General features: G+C 41.9%; 1 protein-coding gene and 1 non-coding gene across 6 annotated transcripts in view; one reads left to right on the top strand and one right to left on the bottom strand.

The window, feature by feature from the left end:
- Positions 1 to 1,500: 1,500 nt before the first annotated feature.
- The window catches only part of LIN9 (lin-9 DREAM MuvB core complex component), a 64,130-nt gene continuing 43,064 nt past the window's right edge, over positions 1,501 to 22,566 (top strand). Inside the window, exons 1-7 of one of the 5 annotated variants that reach the window (XM_045796695.2) lie at positions 1,539 to 1,602; positions 6,762 to 6,857; positions 8,178 to 8,210; positions 10,055 to 10,149; positions 11,422 to 11,526; positions 20,186 to 20,319; positions 21,187 to 21,312. In XM_045796695.2, the coding sequence (XP_045652651.1) occupies positions 10,147 to 10,149; positions 11,422 to 11,526; positions 20,186 to 20,319; positions 21,187 to 21,312 (368 nt within the window). In that variant the 5' untranslated portion in view covers positions 1,539 to 1,602; positions 6,762 to 6,857; positions 8,178 to 8,210; positions 10,055 to 10,146. Of the gene's footprint in view, positions 1,603 to 6,761; positions 6,858 to 8,177; positions 8,211 to 10,054; positions 10,150 to 11,421; positions 11,527 to 14,882; positions 15,000 to 20,185; positions 20,320 to 21,186; positions 21,313 to 22,566 lie in introns of those variants that run through there. The other 4 variants (XM_045796685.2, XM_045796706.2, XM_087859340.1 and 1 more) reach the window with 4 other exon arrangements.
- LOC123792689 (small nucleolar RNA SNORD22) lies at positions 16,780 to 16,906 on the bottom strand. Its single transcript, XR_006779761.1, has one exon. It is a non-coding gene; the product is annotated as a small nucleolar RNA SNORD22 (small nucleolar RNA).

The following is a 22,566-nucleotide window of genomic DNA, read 5'->3' as shown; positions in this document are numbered from 1 at the left end:
AGCACTGGGTGATGTATGGAAGTGTTCAATCACTCTATTGTACATCTGAAACTAATATTACACTGTGCTAACTCTACTGGAATTTAAAAAAATAATAAAGTTTTAAAAACAACAAAAAATAAAATGCAGATTATCAGAAGAGCCTAAAATTACTTAAACAGCACTTTTTCCCCTGTAAGAATGTGAGGCACAGAGATTTAAGAAACAAACCTGCGAGGCGCCTTGGGTGGCCCACTAAGTTAAGCTCCCCTGACTCTCCTTTTCGGCTCAGGTGGTGATCTCCAGGTGGTGAGATGGAGCCCCGAAACCAGCCCCACGTCGGCCTTCTCGCTCAGTGCGAGTCCGCTTGAGATTCTCTCTCCCTCTGCCCCTCCCTCTGGTGCTCTCTCTCTCAAATATAAATAAATCTTTTTTAAAAAGAAGGAGAAACAAACCTGCATTATAGATTACACAACTGGCAGCCAGAACCGCAACCGGGCCTTAGGGCCTCCAGAGCGCAGCCTCTGAACCTCTCCCAGGGCAGGTGCACAGGTCTCTCCCCTCTTTTGCCTGCCCGCCCCAAAGAGCCTCCCCGCCACCACCCATACGTGTCTCCAGGACTCTAACCTTGTGGCACCGCAATCCATTGCCCACATTTTTGTTCTACGGCACAGATGCAAGCTGCCACCCTGTTACTCGGAACCCGGCTTCTCCATCGCTCCAGCGCGCTTAGCCTGGCCTCGCCTGCCTGCCCCGTCGGCGCTTCTAGTCCCCTGAATTCACCTGTGTTGTATCATCTTTGCCTCACTCTCCCCCCGACCCCCTGAATTCGTGGAGAGGAAGCCTCGGGGCTCACTAACGTCCGTTACTGTTGACAAGCCACGGTGGCTTTATCACGGGGCAGTGCAATCTCTCCCGCAGCGGGACGAGCTGTCATCGGTGTCCCCGGAACACCTGGGGCAGGGGACCCGCCGCCCCGCCGCGGACTCCGGTCGCCGGGCCGAGAGTGCCCTCCCCACCCAGTACGAAGTCCTGCGGCGAGCAGAGCAGCTGCCCGGCGGCCGGCCGACGAGCTCAAGTCGGTGACCCAGCCAGGGCCCTCCCGCAGGCTCCCCGCGGCAGGGAGGGCCGGGCGCGCCGGGGAAGCGCCGGCCGGGCCCACAGGTGCCGCCTGCCCGCCGCGCCCCAGCCCGCCGCCCCTCTCCGCCCCCCCTCCCCCACTGCAGCCGCAGCGCCGGCCGCGAGCCCGGGACAGCCGGGCTGGCCTCTGGCGGGCCTCCGCCGCTCCCCGCGCGCTCCGGCGCCGGGCCTGGCAGCGCGGCCTCCTCCGCCTCCCTCCGGCCCGCGGCCGGCCGGGGCGGGGGGGCGAGGTCCGGGGCGGGGGGGGCGGGGGGCGCGGCGCCAGGCCCGCTCGGCCGCACCCCTCCCCGGCGGCCGCGGGCGGAGCCGGCCCGCCTCAGCCGACATCCGCGGGAGCGGCGCCGCGCCGCGGGCAGCGAGCTCCGCATTCGAACCTCCCTCGCAAAGACAGTCTCCGCCCCACAATGCACCGCGGCGGGCAGCCTTTGAAAAAGCGGCGCGGCTCGTTCAAGATGGCGGAGCTCGACCAGTTGCCTGACGAGAGTGAGTAGCACCTCAAAGCGCCCCCCGCCTCCCGCCGGCCGCCCGCCCCCGGGCTGCGCCGGCCGGGACGGGCGGCCGTGCCCTCCGCCGGGCGAGCGGGCCGGTTGCCAGCCCCGCCGCGCTCCCCCGGTGCTCCCACCCCGGGGTTGCCGCCGCGTCGCCGCCTTTGTTATGGTGTCTGTGTGCTGGTTTCTGGGGTGGTGTGAGCGCCGGGGCCGGAAACCGAAAGCCCGGGGGCCCGGCGCGCGCCCGGCGGAGGCGGGGGCCGCTGTCCCGGCCCGACTCGGGCCCCCGGCCGGGTGGGGGAGGAGCGGCCCCGGGACCGCGGGGGCCGTCCGCGCCGCCTGCCCAGCTCACCCGGCGCGGGGGGACGCCCGGCGGGGTTATGTAACCCGCCCGGCCGGTGCCGCGCGGGGCGGGGGCCGGGGAGGGGCTGCCCGGGCCCGGGGTCGCGTCCTTCCGCGGCTCCTGCCTCTGCAGGCACTCGGGATCCCCGCTGTCCTCCCCCCACCCCCCTGCTGTGTCCACCCCTGGAAGTGTTTCCGTGTCAAAGGGCTGGCCCCTTCCCCTGGGACCACAGGTGGCTGTGGACCTTTCCAGGGGGATCCAGGCTGGGCGCCCCGGTGTGCTGGTAGCCCCCAGCCCGCAGACTTCCTGGTGTGCGTTGGTGCCTTCAGAATCATGGGGTACTTTTCTGCATGGCTGAGAGCATCGCAGCTTGCACACACGGTGCCCTTCCTGACACCCACCCCTGCGATCGCCTGCCTTGACGGTGTTTACTCACCCTGCTGCCTCTGACCTGCACACTGACCCGTGTTTAGTAAGTGCAAGCACCAGTTCTGTAGGTTAAGCACGACAGGGCGGAATTTTGTAATTTACAGTGTTGTATGAGGTATGGAAGAAGGCAGGTATTTGAGTTAATTACAGAAGGGTCCTCCTGATCCACACTCACTATTCGGTTTATGTATGCCTGTCGTTTGCGAGAGTCTTAGTGTAACAAAAACAAAAGTCTCAATCACGGCTAAATCCAACTGTGCAGGATGCAGGCAAATAGAAACTCTTAAAATGAGAGCTACATACAGCTAACTCTGTTTTCTTTGTGGGGTCATGTATCCTTAATGTGTTACAAAGTGAAAAGTTCAAGTTACCAAACTGGTGAACAGAGTTTGTGTTTTAAATTTGTTCTAGACCAGCGCAAAGTTCCAGTAGAATTTTCTGGTTGATGGAAATACTCGATTTTGTAATGTCCTGGAGGGTAGCCACGAGGCACCCGGGGCTGCGAAACTCTCCAGATGTGGCTAGCGTGACAAGATCAGGATTTTAAATTTTATTTTATTTTCATTAATTGAAATTTACGAGGTCTCCTGTGGCCAGTAGCTACTACATTGGACAGGGCAACTCCGTGGACCACCATGGGGCTTGTTGTTTCTTGTCTGGAGAACACAGTTATGATTTTGGATGCCCCCAAATAAGGGTGGGCCTACTAGACACAACGTGCTTGTCATCTGAAAATCTGTGCTATCTTTAGAATAAAGATGTTATATCAGGGCTTTGAAGTCACACCCACTAGACCTGTCATTTTGATTACTGTGGTCATTCTGTTGAGATGACAGGCATTTTAAGTGGCCTTCTTTTAACTGTCATTTGGAATATTTGCTTGTCGTCGTTAAACATTTGTTGAAAACTTACTATGGTTCTTCGTAGAGACTGGGGACTCACCCTTCACATTCCAACTACACTCTCAAACGATATAGCTGACGTTTATATTACTTTGTGACATCTCTGGTACATTGGGGTGTATATGGGTGTACCCCTGTGTTTGTGTGGTGTAGGTCTTGTTTAGCTAGACCACAGCTTGTTGAAAGCAGAAATTGCCTTACTTCGTTGGTTGCATAGAGCTGCATTATCGAGTATATGTAAATACTTGATTTATACTGAATCAAAGGTAGAGTAAGAGGCATTCTTAATGAACCTGGAGCAGAGTCTTGGAAAGGGAAAGTGACTTCAGTCTGATACTGAAAATAGCTGTATGTTTCTCTGCCAATTTTAGTCAAAGGGGCTAGCTCATAAATTAGCCAATAGCCAGTATAACATTATCAATACTAAAAGCTACCATCTGAGTATTTACTGTGAACCAGATGCTGTGCAAAGCTTATGATAGGCATTTGCTCACTGAGTGCTCATTTCAGTCGGCTAAGTACTCTTACGAGCTGGATTGTGTGTATGAGGAATCGGAGGCTGTCTTCTGCCCAGGCCTTTCCTCTGAGCTCTGGACTCAGTATCCCCTACCTGTTTCACATCTCCTCTTAGATGCCTCAGGGGCCCTTCAGACTTTACGGGTCCAAGACCTACATCATAATCCAGGGGTTCCTGTCTTAATGAACGGCTCCACTGCGCGTTTGCTGAAACCTAAAGGCTAGCTTTGGCCCTTCCCTCTCTTCCATGTTCCATATCGAAGCCTTTACTACGTCTTGTAACTTTTACCTTCTGCATGTCTTGATCTGCCTACTTCTCACCATCTCCTGCCCCAGCCCGGGTGACGCTCCTGTGCACCAGTCACCATGAATCCATGGCCCGCCCCCACACCCCAACCTACACGTGGCCAGAGAGGTCCTTCCAGAATGTGTACATGTCATCCTGCTGCTTGGAACAGTTTAGTTGCCACAAGAGCCTTGGACTCTGGCCACACTCCACCTCTCCGGCTTCAGTTTGTACCACTCTTCCTCTCATCCTGTCCCTTTGGGCTAAATTTGGCCTTTTTCATTCCCTGTACTCCCCAGGCTTGCTTCTTTTTTTTTTTTTTGCAAGGCCTTTGCACATGCTGCTCTCATTATCTGGAACGCTCTTCCTTCTCCTCTCGTGCAGTTGACAGCTACTTAGCCTTCAGATCCCATTTTAAGCTTCTTTAGAAAGTGATTTTCTGTCCTTGACAAAGATTACATCTTCCTATTAAATCTTTTCCTACCACCATGCAACTCCGTGGTGGCACCTGTCACAGTTGCCACTTTACATTTGTTCACGTGATTGGCTAGAAGCCTCCTGGAGAAGATATCCAGTTCCGGTTCCATGAATAATACCTGGCTCACCTCTCTGACCCTTTTCCACGGCCCTCTTCCTTTGCTAGCTACTCCCAAGCACAGTGCCCTTTCCCCCTGTTCCTTGAATGTTCTAACCGGTCTATCTCAGGGCTTTTTTTTTTTTTTTTTTTTTACCTGTTATTTCTTCTGCCCAGACTCATTGCTTTGACCTCCGCTCCCTCAAGACTAGTCCTTTTTAGATGTTACCTCCTCAGAGAAGCCTTCCCTCTCTACTCTGTGTAAAGTACCCCTCCACGCACACACACTGAGATCCCCTCATTTGTTTCCTTTATGATAACTGCCACGCATCATTATCATTTCATGTACTTGTTTATTGTGTGTCTTCTTCCACTGGAGTGAAAACTCTCAGAGAGCAGAGGCCTTTGTCGCTCTTGACCTTCAGGTCAGCCCAGGCCCTCGCATAGTGTGGTAGCAGGCGTTCAGTGGATACGTCGCTGTTGTTGATTGACCAAAGTAATGGTAGCAATAAGCATGATCTAAAAATTAGCCATGTGCTATGTGCATTGGTCTCTAAGCACTTTTACATATGGTAACGTGTCTAATCCCCATTTTACAAATGAAGAATCAGCACAGAGGAGTGAAGTAAAATGCTTAAGTAACCCAGCAAAAAGTGGCCGAACCAGTGTCCAAACACAGCTAGCCTCCGTGTGTGCTCTTGACTGCTGTGCTATACCACCTCTCAGAAAAAAGTTCAAAGTGGTAGGTCAGAATCCCCAGGACAGAGTCTTGCCTTCATGGAATAGGAATGGATATCCCTGAGGCTCGCACCTCTTCCTTCCGATCTCTGCTCAAGTATCACCTTTCAGAGAAGCTACTCATGAGCACCTCCTAGAAAAATAGTCTTCCCTCTCCCAACCCTCTAGCACATTCCTGTTATCCTGCTTTACCCCACCCCCACCCCCCACCCCCCGCCCCGCAGCGTTCATCATCACTTGATATGTGTATGTATGTGTTTGTCTCCCCTCTCCCCTCACTGGGACGTAAACTCCATGAGAGTGGGGACTTTGGCTCTTTTGCGTGCTGTTGTATCCCCTGTGCCTACAGCAGGGATTGGGGGGTGCAGTCGGCACTCCACATATTCCCTGGATGAGTGGATGCTACTACTTTTTCTAAAATAAACTGTGTTTCTCGTGGTGGCTCTGTGCTCTGTCCACTAGCTGCTTCCCAGTTGTATTGTTCTGCGTGAGGCTTTTTAGCTAGACTTTATGGCCTCTCTCCCCAACTTCGCCCCCACAATCCTACTTCCATTGGTCATTAAACCACCGTGCTGTTTGGAGGCCGGCCAGGTGTCCTGTTACCTGGTCTCCACATCTGTGCAAGAGAGTAGAGTGAGAGCAAGGGTGGCTTTGGTGTTGATGGCTTGTCGGTTCTATAAGCCTCTCATCCTGCCCTGCAGAGGAAAAGTCAGATGAAGTTTAGGGATCAGAGTGGCATAAAAATATTTCATAGCCAGAACCGCAGTGCATTCTCATTGTTTCTCCTTTAAAGTCTGTTGGCCATTTATAAGAGTTGTAAATCATGGCTGCTTCTGTTAAACACCAAGGAGAATTAATCTGTCTACTCTGATTTTTTTTACCTGGTTCATTGTCTTCTTTCTTACTTTATCCCCTGGAATCATCCTTTATTTATTTATATTTGTGTTTTTATGAAATGCCATTATGGTTTGGCTCCTTGGAGTTATTTGCACACATTTTGAACTTACCATTTAAAACTTTGTCTTTTCTCAGGGCAGGTAAAGGACCAGCCTTTCAAATAACATTAACTACTGCCTGATCTTAGATTATATTCTGTCAAACATAGATGGATGTCACAGTAACTGAGATGAGAACTAGCTGGTTCTAAAATAAAGCAAATTTAAAAATGAGAAATGATATGTAATAATTTGACTATAATACAAGAAAAAAGTGTTCTAAACAGGTTTTTTTTTTTAGGTTAAAAGAGGGAGATTTCACTCATCTAGAATTCTGTGAATAGTTTGCATTTTGGAGCGTAGAAGGGATTTTTTTTTCTGTTAATTTTTGTCGTTGAGCTGTAATTGACATTTAACATTGTATTCTTTAGGTGTACAACATAATGATTTGCTGTGTGTGACATGATTGCCTCACCTGGGTTAGTTAACACCCATCACCACACATGGTTACAATTTTTTTTCTTATGGTGAGCACTTTTAAGATCTACTTTCTTAGCACCTTTCATGTATATAATACAGTATTGTTAACTGTGGTTGCTGTGCTGTGTGGTACATCTCTGGGATTTATTTATCTTATAACCGGAAGTTTATACCTTTTGACTGCTTTTACCCATTTTTTTTTTATTCTTAAAGATTTATTTATTTATTTGACAGAGAGAGACAGCCAGCGAGAGAGGGAACACAAGCAGGGGGAGTGGGAGAGGAAGAAGCAGGCTTCCAGAGGAGGAGCCCAATGCGGGGCTCGATCCCAGAACGGAGGGATCACGCCCTGAGCCGAAGGCAGATGCTTAACGACTGTGCCACCCAGGCGCCCCTGCTTTTACCCATTTTGCCCAAACCCCAGCCCCCACCTCTGGCAACCACCAGTTCATTCTCTGTATCTAGGAGTTCGGGTTTTTTTGTTTTTGTTTTTGTTTTTAAGATGCCACATGTAAGTGAGAGAGATCATCGTTCATTATTTTTCAAATGACTTGGACGTCTTTGCAATATACATCTCCAATCCTGAGATTTTCAATTTAGTTCTCTCCCTGTCTCATAAAAATGTATTTCCCTGTGGTTTCTCCTGCCTCCCCTCACCCGTAGATCCCACCCTTGATTCACACCAGAGCCTGTAGCGCAGCGCGTCTCAGCCCAGCGGGCCCGAGGGTTACCTGCAGCAGAACCCCCGAGGACCTTTATTAACAACATTGGCTCTGCGTGCATGAGGAGCTTCCTGGTTATTCTAATACACACTGAGGCTTGTTTTAGGCAGCGAACCCCTCCATCGGTATGCTGGCCCCTCTGACTCTTCTGAACTCCCTTTTTCAGCTTGGAAACCCTTCAGGGTCTTGAAGGGTTGCACACACCTGCATTCTAGACTATCCGAGGCACTTGTTGACAGATACCACAGCGCCCCTGGATGATTTTCGTTTTCTCTTCTCTCTGCTCTATTACCGCTTCCGATCTTTGCTTCAGTAAACGTCAGTCCCTGTCTCTTCTCCTCCAGCACCCGAATACTTGCGGATGCGGATCCAGAATCTCTCTGCCCACTCTCCCTCTTCCCACTCTTGGAGAGGCCTCTGGTTCTCACTTCAACAAGACTCCCATATATCTCTCTCCAGCTCTTCCTTACCTTCTGGGACTTCTGTCTGATAGCTTCAGTGGCCCTCTGGTTATCTCTGATTGCACATCCCACCGTCACTCCAGCCTCAGCACCGCTAAAACCAGACGGGGCACTCTCGCCCTGTAGCCAAGTTCTTTTTCTCTCACATTGATTATGAAATAATATTGATTTGTTTTAATTGCAGGCTCTTCAGCAAAAGCCCTTGTCAGTTTAAAAGGTAAGATCATAGCACGATTCTGTGGGCACGCCATAAGCTAGAAATTTAATTCATTAAATTGATTTGGGTATAGTCTTTTCAGTCTAAGTTAGGATTCGGTATAGCTTTTTAGTATTGGTTTTCACGATGGTAATTTTAAATTCATGGACTGTTTTAGGAGAATTGATCTTTGGTTAGTGGAAATTATTAAGAAATTTTTTCCCTGAGAATTATTGATTAAAGAACTTTTTTCTTTTTTTAATTTTGTAAGTAAACTCTATGCCCAGTGTGGGGCTTGAACTCACAACCGGGGGATCAAGAGTCACACGCTCCACCAACTGAGCCAGCCAGGTGCCCCAAGAACTTTTTTTTTTTTTTTTTTTTAAGATTTTAAGTAATCTCCACACTGAATGTGGGGTTTGAGCTCACCACCCTGAGATCAAGAGTCACATGCTCCCCATGAGCCAGCCGGGTGCCTCAAACCCCAGGAACTTTTTAACTAGACATTGCAGACATCTTACTAGAGTGAAAGCATTTCTTGAACAGCTGTACTCAGCTGTATTTTTGCTTAAGAGTTTATATTTTTAGCAGGGCACCTGGGTGGCTCAGTCAGTTAAGTGGCTGGCTCTTGACCTCAGCTCAGGTCTTAATTTCAGGGTCCTGAGTTCGAGCCCTGCATTGGGCTTCATGCCGGGTGTGGGAGCCTACTTAAAAAAGAAAAAAGAGTTTATATTTTTAGGAATTCTGCTTTCTAAGTAAAAATGCAAGTCTCTTGAAATGAAAGAATGACAGTACTTTTCTTTTCCTAAGAACAGGGTTATACATGTTCTTTGATCTTGCTCTTTCTTTCTACAAGTACATTAGACCAAGCCTCTTACTGTAGTTTGTTTTGAATTTTTGCTTGAGCAGGGTTCTACTAAGTAAATCTGGAACCAAGCTATGCTCAAAAGTTCACTGGTACTTTTAGTGTTTAAAGTTCTGTGTTGTGCTTTGCATTGGTGATTCACCACATCGAGTCCTGGCTTGAGAACACTTGCCTTCCAGAACTACCCTAATTCATTTGCCTAGCAGGATCAACCCTGGTCCACCTCTTTTCTTTTGTACTTAAAACGTACATCTCAAAAAGTATTCCATTATTCTTTTCCTCCCAATATAAAAACTATTCTTTTTTTTAAAAAAGAAGACATATACAAGTGATCTATTTCTTACAGAAAAAAATTAGGAAATGCTGATGAGCAGCTCGAAGAAATGAAAATAACTATCTTGTGTGTTTTCATCCCAGCTTTCTTTGTCTTTCTCTAATAAACATATCCTTTTTATAAAAATTAAACTCACCATTCTGTATTTTCATAATATGTCTAATCAGTTACTTGATTGGATTCTTTTCTGGTTGCATACAATTCTGAAGACATTTCTTCAAATCAAGGAAAACAGAAACACCCACACATTTTATTTTTGTATATCCACGGTTTCACTTATTGAAGCAGGAAACATTTAGACGTATACTCTAAATTGAAGATTAGAAGCTTTTTCCATTTTTCCACTGCACTGTTTTCAATCAGATTGTACTTAAGCTTCTTAGCAAATTAGAATAAAGGAATTACTAAAAACACAAAGAAGCCACACATATTTTAATATGAGAATTTAATACTTTCACGATGCACTGCCTTGTCAAATTATGTAGAGTTTGACAAAAAGATACAGAAGAGATTTTTAATTTGTAATAAACCAAAATTACTGTGGGCAGTATATTTTTTCCTTGTTAAATATCTTAGATATATTGCTATTAATAAAAAGGCAATGTTCATTGTATAAAATCCTTTGAACTAAACCTAAATCTTACTAGTAATAATTACTTATTACAGAGGGAAGCTTATCTAACACATGGAATGAAAAGTACAGCTCTTTACAAAAAACACCTGTTTGGAAAGGCAGGAATACGGGCTCCGCTGTGGAGATGGTAAGGGATTAGTTTTTCTTACTCTTCAGAATATGATAGCTAAATTGTTTGTATGATTGTCATGTACACAACTCTTACAGACCAGTAAGAGTTTTCTAAGGTTCTCCCCGACTCCAAGCATTTGAGTCTTTAAGCGCCATTGAGTGTAGTGTACGATCATACTTAGGTTAACAGTCTATAGCCTTTGATAATCTAGTCATCAGTAAGCATTGTTAAGTAATTGCAGTTTCTTTAAATTGGCAGGACAAAAAAAACTCTAACAACCCCAAATCATCCTTTATTTAGAGTATAAAAAATTTCACATGGTTCTGGTCTCTGCAAAAAGATGTATAAGTAAGTGGTAAGATAATAAAATCTTGTGTAGGTCAAGGGTAAGTACATGTAGGGTACAAGGGTCTTCTTTCAGGGTGGTGGAGTATTAAGATTCTCAGTAGGTTTAATTTCAAGGGTCAGTACCTCTAGCCTTGACCCAGTTGGACGCTGCCCATATGTTGTTAGCCCTCTGTGCCTACCTCTCTTCCGACTGGGCATGCAAGTCTGTCTGCAGGGGTGGGAGAAGGATTTGAAACAGGATGTTGGTATGATTGGGATATTATTTCTCTTCTTCTGTTTTGATGAGGCCCCTGAACCTAGGGTGGACTGTAAAATTGTTCCTATTACAGACCCTTTAGTGCATGATGTCCTTTGGGTATTTCAACAAGTTAGTTCTGGTTCTGCAGTCTAGTTTAGCCTATAGTCACTTACCAAATACCTGTGACAGGTGTCTTGTACTTTTATTCACAGATGGAAATTTGGTTAACAATTTTTCACAGCGCATCTAGTGCATTATTATACATTGAGATTGACTCTCTAGAGTGATCTAGTAACTTCGTCCAGCCCAGCCCCATGCAGCCAACACAACGTGTGATACACCCAACTGCTATTAATCTGAGCACTAACATAACGAGAACTGGAATTTCCAGAACTTGTTTTCCTCTCGTCACCATTCAAGGCTGCTAAGGATACTTGGGTTCCAGTTTTAATCATCAGCTAGGTGTTTCATTTAGTCATCAGCTAGATGTTTTGATTGTAAACAAGTTGCATAAATCTGTACTAGTTTGTAAATCTGAGCTTCTTTGTATTCGACGTGGTGTCCTTTGTATTACCCATCCTTACCCTTCCAGGCTGCTTATAGTCCAGCGTCAGCTCTGTCTCCCAAATATAGAATTGCATTTTGGAATAAAAATGGGATGTGTTCAGTCTTTTTATTAACTAAACAAATTTCTACCATAGCCTTTCAGAAACTCAAAACGAAGTCGACTCTTTTCTGATGAAGATGACAGACAGATAAATACAAGGTCACCCAAAAGAAACCAGAGAGTCGCAATGGTCCCACAGGTATGTGTGTCGCTAGCGTTTTGTTCCATGTGAAAGGAAATGAGCAATTGCTCAGCATAATAAAGTTTATTTTTTACTATTCTATTACATTTTGAGTAACAAGTTCTTTTTTTAAGTCAGTGCTCCAACTCAGCTCCTATATTAATTACCTAGAAAGGCCATTATTTTATTGATCGACTTTTTCTGGGAGTAGAAAGTCGGTCCTCAGTCTTACAAACGCACACTTTTAAGCGTGGAGAGGAGAGTGGACGTTAAGCAGATGGATTTGGCAGTAGGCAATCAGTTTGGAGTTTTGCATGGAAATAAGAGGGAGGGAAACATTTTACTTTATCACTGAGGAAAGTGTGTTGAATACTTCCTTATCCGAAAGAGGAAACTGTGTAGTATGAAGTCATATCTTCTTTTTCATTTTTGGCATTTTTTTTCAGTAAGAGATTAATTTATTCAATATCTTCTCATTAGCTTTTTAACTTTTTTAAAATTGAAGTATAATTAACAGGGTTTTGTTAGTTTCAGGTATACAGTACAATGATTCAACAATTCTATACATTACTGAGTGCTCATTGTGATAAGTGTACTCTTTTTTAAGATTTATTTATTCATTTTAGAGAGAGAGAGAGAGAGAGCAGAGTGGGTAGGGGCAGAGGGAGATGGAGAATCTCAAGCAGACTCTGAGCTGAGCACAGAGCCCGATGCAGGGGCTCGATCCCATAACCCTGAGATCACAACCCGAGCCAAAAGCAAGAGTCGGACTCTTAACTGACTGCGCCAGCCAGGTGCCCCACGCCACGCGTACTCGTAACTCCCTTCACCTGTTTCACCTACTCCCCCACCCACCTTCCCTCTGGTAGCCACCAGTTCTCTGTATTCAGGAGTCCGGGGTTTTTTGTCTCTTTTTTTTCTTTGTTTGTTTTGTTTCTTAAAATCCATGTGTGAGTGAAGTCATGTGGTGTTCATCTTCTCTGACTTACTTCGTTTAGCACTATCCTCTGTGGCATCACCCATGTTGTTGCAGATGGCAAGATTTCATTCTTTTTTATGGCTCATTAATATTCCGTATTGTATGTATACCACCTCTCCTTTATCCATTCATTTCTGGATGGAAACTCGGGCTACTTCCGTATCTTGTCTGTCGTAAATAATGCTGCAGTAAACATAGAATCTATCTTTTCGAATCCCAGGAGTGGGATTATTGTATCAGAAGCTAGTTCTATTTTTAATTTTTTTGAGCAACCCCCTTACTGTTTTCCAGAGTGGCTGCACCAGTTTGCGTTCCTACCAGCAGCGTACAAGGGTTCCCCTTTCCCCGTGTCCTTGCCAACACTTGTTATTTCTTGTGTTTTTGATTTTAGCCATTCTGACAGGTGTCAGGTGGTATCTCACTGTAGTTTTAATTTGGAAGATTCTACTAAATATTCGAGGAAGTTGTGGTAATTTATATTACCTCTAGCCAGGGGATCTTTAACACAGTTTTATAGCCACGGAACCACCAATACCCTATTTAAATAAAATCTGGGTTAGTAACTCAACAGAAAGAAAAATAGCACTTTTTCTGATAATAATATTTTATTTTATTTATTTATTTTTAAATGTTACTACTTTTTTTTGTTTTTAAAGATTTTATTTAGTTATTTGACAAAGAGAGACAGCCAGTGAGAGAGGGAACACAAGCAGGGGGAGTGGGAGAGGAAGAAGCAGGCTCCTAGTGGAGAAGCCCCATGCGGGGCTCGATCCCAGAACTCTGGGATCACGCCCTGAGCCAAAGGCAGACACTTAACGACTGCGCCATCCAGGCGCCCCTGATAATAATATTTTATAATAATTTGGTTGTTATTTATGCTAAACCACTCCCAGCTTACAAATATTTTTTTACATTTTGAAGTTAATTTTTTAAAGTACCGGTGCTATTCTGAATTGGATTCTGGGACAGAAAAAACACGTTAATAGAAAAACTGAAGAAATCCACATATAGTCTGTAGTTTAGTTAATAGTGTTGTACCAGTGTTCGTTTCTTAGTTTTGACAAACCGTGGTTATATTAGATGCTCCCATTAGGGAAAGCTGGGTGAAGGGCATGTGGGAGCTCAGTACTATCTTTGCAACTTTTCTATAAATTTACAATTTTTCAAAAGTTAAAGGCTTTAACAAAAATAAAAAGTTAATTTTTACCTCTACCAGTTCTCTAGATCTACCTCCCTCATTAACTGGTAACCACTGGAATTAGTTTGATTAGCCTTTTAGATGTTTATAGACCTTTCTTAAAATTTTATATATGTATTCATAGAAATCATCATTCTGTAATTCAGTTTTTCATTTAAAGTCTAGTTTTGAGATTTGGCCATGCTGATTGATTTAGATCAATGACAGGCAGCCTTCAATATTTTTCTTTTTACCGTTATATATTATTCAGCCTTATGATACTGTAGTTTATACCTTCTTCTATTTATGAGCATTTAAGTGGTTTCTTAGTTTTTACTCTTACAGACAATGCTGTAGTGAACACCCCTGCCGCAAGCACTGCAAGTGTTTTTCTAGGACAGATGCCTGAAATGTGGAATTGCTGTATCATAGGATATGCACATTTAGACATTTTATATTATTGTACAAGGACATTGTACTGGTCTCTCTATATATTTTTTAAGATTTTATTTATTTATTTGTCAGAGAGAGAGCGCACAAGCAGGGAAAGCGGCAGGCAGGGGGAGAAGCAGGCTCCTGCTGAGCAAGGAGCCTGATGCGGAGCTCGATCCCAGAACCCTGGGATCATGATCCGAGCCCAAGACAGACGATTAACCAACTGAGCCACCCAGGCATATCTGGTCTATATTTTCTACTAACAAGACATCATAGTGCTTGTTTTCTCAAATGCTTGTCAGCTCAGTATATAAACAAACATCTAGGTTATTGCCAATCTGATTCATAGCATCTCCTTGGTTCTAGGTGGTATTTCATCTATGAGTGACGTCGAGGTACTTTTCATGTATGTTTAAAAACAGTTTCTTTCTGGTAAACTGTTTGTCTTTTTTTCCTATTTTCTGTTAGATTCTTGGTCATTTTCTTATTCATTTGTAAGAATTTTGTATATAATTTGTATATAATTTTGTATATAATTAATTTTGTATATAATTAAGAATATTAGCCCTTTGGCTACTTACATTGGTTGTAATTTTTTTCAGTTTGTAGTTTGTCTTTTCCCTTTGTTTCTGTATTTTTACCATGTAGGATTGAAAAAAAATTTAAGGGTCACATAGAACTGTCTTTCCTTTTATGACTTCTTGGGTTTATACTTAGAGAGATCTTCCCTAGTCTAAAATTTATACTTTATTAATTGACTCAAATTTATTTCATTTTTTTTTTTTGATGCTTAAATTTTCAATCCATCTGGATTTATTTTGGAGTTAAGGATTGGGTTATACTGCAACCTCGCTTCTTTCCCCCTCCCAGAGGACTACTTAGTTGTCCTGTTAACATTGAGTGAGTAATCCATCTTTTATACATTGATTTAAAATACTGCCTGTATCACAAGCTACATTTCTGTATATATTTGGGATTATTTCTAGACTTTGTATCTGTCTATGACTAGTATGTCTCTATATGTGCTAGTATCAAATTGTTTTTGTCTGGTAAGACATTATTACATATCCTATTTTTAGGTTTTCCTAAATATTCTTGCACCTTTATTTTTCTGTAGGTACTTCAGAATCAACTTGACTAGGAAAAAAACCCTGTTGGGATTTTTCCTGGCATTACCCTAATATTATGAATTCATTTATGTTATGTAACATATTTGTAGCATTGAGACTCTCTACCCAAGAACTGGTTTCAGTTCCACTTATTCAAGCCTCAGTGTCCCTCTGTAGACTTTAAAATATTTTCCCGTGTTGATCTTGAACATTTGTTAAGTGTATTCCTAAATACAAAAGTATTTAATACTTTTGTCATTTTTGCTTTCATAAACAGGATATTTCTTCTGTTTTATTGTCTGTAACTGGTTCTCACGTATTTAGAGAAAAGTAGTGATTTTTTTAAGATATTGATTTGTGTCAGCTTTGTATTGCCCACTTTATTAAATTCTCTTACTGTTTTACACGGTTATAGTTGTTCTTGAGTTTTCGAGGACAGTCATATCACCTGCAAATAATGGTTTTATTTTCTCCTTTACAGTTTTTATTCTTCTTATTGGATAATTCCATCAAAACAATGTTAAAAAATTGTAGTGATAGTCAACATCTTGGTCACATTCCTCACTTTAATGACAATGTTTTTAGTATTTTAACATTGAATATGATAATGACTTTTGGATTGGAATGAGGAGAAATAAATTTTACAGGTTAAGAAAGTATCCATCTATTTTTGTTTTCTTGGTCAGTAGAGCTAAAGGCCTGTCAGTTTTGTTGATATTTTCGAAGAACTTTTGGGGGCACCTGGGTGGCTCAGTTGGTCAAGTGTCTGCCTTCGGCTCAGGTCACAATCTCAGGGTGCTGGGAACGAGCCCTGAGTCAGGCTCCCTGCTCAGCAGGGAGTCTGCCTCTCCCTCTCCCTCTGCTGCTCCCCTCCCCCTGCTGTCTCTCGTGCACTCTCTCGCTCTCAAATAAATGAATAAAATCTTTAAGACAAAGAACTTTTGGTTTCATCCTTTTGTCTCTTATTTTTCTATTTCACGTATTTCTGCTTTAATTTTTATTTTCTTCTTTCTGCTTGCTTTGGGTTTTCTTTGCTCTTCTTTTTCTAGCTTAAGTTGGAGGAATAGGTTATTTATTTGAGATCTTTGTCCTTTTCTAATATAGGCATTTACCTTATAAATTAGTCTCTCTCCTGCCTCCCCTGCCACAAGCACTGCTTTAGCTGTATCATTTAACTTTTGGTATGTTGTATATTTTCAGTCATTCTATCTAATTCTGTTGAGAGTTTTTGTTAATGAATATTGAATTTTATCCAGTATCTTTAGCGCCTGTAGAGGTGACCACCTGATTTTTATTGTTTTTATTCATTAATAATGACACTTTTTTCTAATGACAGAGTTTGTTTGTTTTTGAAGGTTAAACTTTTTATTTAGAAAGACTGAAACAAATATAAGCTACTTTCCATACTAGGTCGTACAAAAAATGACCTGAAAATTTCCTTTTGTTATTCCTGAAGAACTGGATTCCTGTGATATAGGCCTTGTTCTTTCTTCAGGCCTGGAAAACAAATATACAATCGACTTCAGCAAGTGATTTATTTCCCCCTTTCCCATATTTAGAAATCCCTTACGATCCCTCAGGCAGTTCCTTCTGGAACAAGCTTCCTCTTTTCCCCCAGCCAGCCCCAGTGGGTTCACCTTTACAGGCTCTGGTAATGGCACAGTTTTCTAATGCTGGACCATCCTTGCATTCTTGACACAAATTCCACTTGATTGTGTGGTATTCTTTTGATGTTCTGATGATGTTTATCTGGTACCTTTTTTTTTTTTAAGATTTTATTTATTATTTTGAGTGAGAGAGGGAACGACAGGAGGTAGGGGCAGAGGGAGAAGCAGACTTCCCACTGAGCAGGGAGCCTGATGCAGGACTTGATCCTGGGGCTCCAGGATCATGACCTCTGAGCCAAAGGCAGTCACTTAACCAACTGGTTAACCAGGTGCCCTGGTACCTTTTTTTTAAGCTTTTAAAAAATTGAGATAGCATTGACAGATTACATCATGTAAGTTTCAGGTGCAGAGCGTAATGATTTGATATTTGTGTACATGGTGAAATGATCACCACATTAAGTATATAGTTAACATCTGTCACCACAGTTACAAATTTTTTTTCTTGTGATAAGAACTTTTAAAATCTATTCTGTTAGGGGGCACCTGGGTGGCACAGCGGTTAAGCGTCTGCCTTCGGCTCAGGGCGTGATCCCGGCGTTGTGGGATCAAGCCCCGCATCGGGCTCTTCTGCTGTGAGCCTGCCTCTTCCTCTCCCACTCCCCTTGCTTGTGTTCCCTCTCTCGCTGGCTGTCTCTATCTCTGTCAAATAAATAAATAAAATCTTTAAAAAAAAAAATCTATCTGTTAGGAACTTTTAAATATGCAATACAATATATACTATGGTCACCATGCTGTGCATTACATCCCCACGACATACTGATTTTATAACTGTAAGTCTGTACCTTTTGACCCCTTTCAATCCATTTCACTCCCCCCTTCCCAGCAGCCACCAATCTGCTCTCTGTATTTATGAGTTTGGTTTGTGTATGGGGTTTGGTTTGGTTTTGGTTTGGGTTGGTTTGGTTTTTTTGGTCTGTTTTGTTTTTCAGGGGAGTTTTTTTAGATTTCACATATAAGTGATATCATTTGGTGTTTGTCTTTCTCTGACTTATTTCACTTAGCATAATGCCCTCAAGGCCCATTGGTGTTATCGCAAATGGCATGTTTCATTCTTTTTTTAGAGCTGAATGGTATTCCTTGTGTGTGTGTGTGTGTGTGTGTGTGTGTGTGTGTACACTACATTTTCCTTATCCATTCATCCATTGATGAACACTTAGGCTGCTTCCATGTCTTGGCTACTGTAAATAATACTTCTGTGAGCATTGGCGTGCAGCTATCTTTTCAAGTTAGTGTTTTTGTTTTCTTCAGATAAATACCCAGTGGTGGAATTATTGAATTATAAGGTAGTTCTATTTTTAATTTTTTTTGAGGACCCTCCATACTGTTGTCCATAGCGGCCACACCAATTTACATTCCCACCAACAGTGCATAAGGGTTACCTTCTTTCCACATTTTCACCAACACTTGTTATTTCTTATCTTTTTGATTTAGTCCTTCTAAAAGGTATGAGGTGATATCCCATTGTGGGTTTGCATTTCCCTGATGATGAGTGATGTGTTGAGCACCTTTTCATGCCCCTCTTGGCCATCTGTATGTCTTTGGGAAGATGTCTCTTCAGATCCTCTGCCCATTTTTTAATTGGATTGGTTTTTTTGCTATGGAGTTGCATGAGTTTTTATATATTTTGGATATTAATTCTTTATCAAATAAACAATTTGCAGATATTTTCACCTATTCTATAGATTGCCTTTTCATTTTGTTGATGGTTTACTTTGCTGTGCAGAAGGCTTTTAGTGTGATGTAGCCCCATTTGTTAATTTTTTTTTTTATGCCTTTTGGTGTCAAATCCAAAAAAATCATCACCAAGACCAGTGTCTAGGAGCTTACCACTTACATTTTTTCCTAGGAGTTTTATGGTTTCAGGTCTTACATTCAAGTCTTTAATCTGTTTTTTTTAATTTATTTTTTTATTATGTTTTTTTAGAGAGGGGGAGGAGCAGAGGGAGAGAGATAATCTTAAGCAGGCTCTCTGCCCAGCATGGAGCCCAGTGCGGCACTGAATCTCACCACCCTGAGATCATGACCTGAGCCAAAATCAAGAGTAGGATGCTTAACAGACTGATCCACTCAGGGGCCCCAAGTCTTTAATCTATTTTGAGCTACTTTTTTGTATGATGTAAAGATAGTGGTCCAGCATCATTCTTTTTTATGTGCCTGTCCAGTTTTCCCAACACCATTTATTGAAGAGACTGTCCTTTCTCCATTGTGTATTCTTGCCTCCTTTGTTGTAAATTAATTGACTATATATGCATGCATTTATTTCTGGGCTCTCTCTTCTGTTATATTGACCTGTGTATCTGTTTTTATGCCAGTATGATACTATTTTGATTACTGTAGCTTGTAATACAGTTTGAAATTGGGAGCTTGATACCTCCAGCTTTGTTCTTCTTTCTCAATATTGCTTTGGCTATTCAGGATATTTTGTGATTCCATACGAATTTTAGGATTGTTCTACTTCTGTGAAAAATGCCGTTGGAATTTTCATAGGGATTGCATTGAATTTTAGAGTGTTTTAGATAGTATGCATATTTTAGCAGTATTAATTCTTCCAATCCATGAGCATGGAGGATCTTTCCAAGCCTTTTTAAAATTCATGCAGGGAGGCCTGAGTGGCTCAGTCGGTTAAGTGTCTGACTTTGGCTCAGATCATGGTCTCGGGTTCCTGGGATTGAGCCCCTCATTGGGCTCCCTGCTCAATGGGGAATCTGCTTCTCCCTCTCCCTCTGGCCCTACCCCCACTCATGGGCTCGCTCGCTCTCTTTCAAGTAAATAAATAAAATCTTAAAAAAATAAAATTCATGCAAACAAGTGATTTTGTTTTCAGATTTTCTTTTATTATACTTCAGTAGATTTTATCTGTCTATGCTGTCTTTATAAAAATAGTTGGGAAGCACTCTTTTTTTTGTTTTTCATTGAATTAAAACATCTTAATAGCATTGGTGCTGTGATTGATACGGAATTCACTGGTGAAACCTTCTGGGCCTAGTGCTTGTTTGCTTGCATTTTCTGTGTTTCTCTGTCACAATTATCTTCTTCCTACGTACTTAAATTGAAATTGTACAGCAGTACAAACATGGTTGGGGCAAATGTTTTCACTTTCCTTGTCAGAATATGTTATGAAACTGGAAGCTTTAACTTTGTAAGAAATAATCGCAATGTTTATTTTGTTAATTAATAACAAAAAGTTTTATGTTGTTGAATCTTTTTGAGTACTTAATCATAATCTACCTTTTTACAAATGTATTCGATGTTATAGGTGTTCATTTTTACTTGGCGGACCTGAAATTAATCTCTATTTTTTATTATATAGAAATTTACAGCAACAATGTCTACACCAGATAAGAAAGCCTCACAGAAGATTGGTTTTCGATTACGTAACCTACTCAAGCTTCCCAAAGCACACAAATGGTGCATATATGAATGGTTCTACTCAAATATAGATAAGTATGTATCATGGCTTATATCGTGGATATCACTTGAATCAGAAATTTAAGTTTTTCAAGCATTATTAGCTGTTTTCTTTTCTGTAAGCCTGTTTTGATTCTTTTTTTTCCTGATTTATTTTTTCTGTTCTTCATTCTACTTTGATCCATTTCCATTCCTCATAGTTTGCTTTTCCCCTTTCTCCTTTGCAGAAGTGGTTATACATTTTTGAGAAAACTCAAATGAAAGTATAATCTATGTTATAATTTACAAAGACCATGGAGTGGAGATGCCCTAGAACAAAGCTCCCTTATTTGTAATGAACAAGACATATTTTTTTCTTTATTTTTTTAAAGATTTTTATTTATTTATTTTAGAGATAGCACAAGCAGGGAGTGAGGGAGAGGGAGAAGCAGACTCCCCACTGAGCAAGGAGCCCGATGCCAGGACCCTGGGATCATGACCTAACCCCTTAGAATCTTCTAGTTTTCTAAAACTGATTTAATCTCAAAGAGGACTCCTTGGTGTTGGTATTACCTTTGGGACAAGGATACATTGTGGCTAACATTGTTCATCCCCACTGGATATAATGACGGTGCTAGGATATACTAGGATATACTCATATATGAGATTTAACAAAAATCAGTGTCTCCTAGAATCTCCAGCACAGACAATATTTCTTGAGTAACTTGTACATGTTGTTTCACAAATGCCATTTTTAGTTTTAGCACTTTGAATTTGTACCTATTTTGTATATGTTCTGGATAGAAGTAAAAGATGGCATTTGGTGATTAGTATAATGTTGAAAATTGGAAAACATTTTGAAATTTATGCCTCTGAAGTAACTCATTGTGTCTTAACCATTAAAATACCATTTCTGTTTTACAGACCACTTTTTGAAGGCGATAATGACTTCTGTGTATGCCTGAAGGAATCCTTTCCTAATTTAAAAACAAGAAAGTTAACAAGAGTAGAATGGGGAAAAATCAGGCGACTTATGGGAAAACCACGGAGGTAAAAATAATATTTTTATTTAAAATAAAATCATTAAGTTAGTTGGTAATATCATTACCACATTGATTCTTTTTCATCTTTACAAAGACTAGTACTGAAACATAACTTTTCAGAATAATTATATGTTAAATATATCCTGTTAACCAGCCTTAATGTAGGTGCTTTTCATACTTGTGTGTCTTACAATTACATGTACAATTCCATTTTTGTTCAAATTACAGGCTTTGAGTATAATTTTCTTACATTATCTATGCCCCACTATGTTCCAAAAAATATTTAAGAATGCAGTAGAAAATATAGCTGATCCTTTAACAACATGGGGGTTAGGGACGCCAACCCCGCACAGTCAAAAATCTACATATAACTTTTGACTCCCCGAAAACCTAACTACTAGTCATTTACTATTGACTGGAAGCCTTACTGATAACATAAACAGTCAATAACACATATTTTGTATGTCATGTGTATGTCAAGTATACTGTAGAAAATGTATTAAGAAAATCATAAGGAACAGAAGATATGTTTACAGTACTGTACTGCATTTGTCAAAAATATCCATGTATAAGTGGATGTGGGTGGTCACATCCATGTTTTTCAGGAGGCAGCTGTATTTAATAAGCTCTCAGGGTATCCATACATTGTTATTATCTTTTTAAAAACCGTTTATCACTGCAAACGCCTTCTTACAAGTACGTATTTTACTTTATATAAAAATGGGATGGGGTGCCTGGGTGGCTCAGTCAGTTGGGCGTCTGCCTTCGGCTCAGGTCATGATGCCAGGGTCCTGGGATCGAGCCCCGCATTGGGCTCCCTGCTCTGCAGGAAGCCTGCTTCTCCCTCTCCCACTTCCCCTGCTTGTGTTCCCTCTCTCTCTGTGTCTCTCTCTGTCAAATAAATAAAATATTTTAAAAAATAAAAAAAATAAATAAAAATGGGATAAGGAGGTAGGCAAAATGGATGAAGGGGATCAAAAGGTACAAACGTGCAGTTATAGAGTAAGTCCTGGTGTGTAGCGAATAGTGTGATTACTATAGTTACTAATACTGTAAAGCATTTGAAAGTTACTGACAGCGGATCTTAGAAGTTCTGATCCCAAGGAAAAAAATGTTGTTACTATATATGGTGTCAGATGTTAACTAGACTTAGCGTGGTGATCATTGCACAACATATACAAATATTGACTCACACTGTTGTACACCTGAAGGTTACATAGTGTGTTATATGTCTGTGACACCTCAGTAAAGTCAAAACATA

Source organism: Ursus americanus, chromosome 2 (genome assembly GCF_024610735.1).
Source record: "Ursus americanus isolate L20-20 chromosome 2, mUrsAme1.1.p, whole genome shotgun sequence".
Taxonomy (NCBI): Eukaryota; Metazoa; Chordata; class Mammalia; order Carnivora; family Ursidae; genus Ursus; species Ursus americanus.
This window is presented reverse-complemented; position numbering and strand designations above follow the sequence as displayed.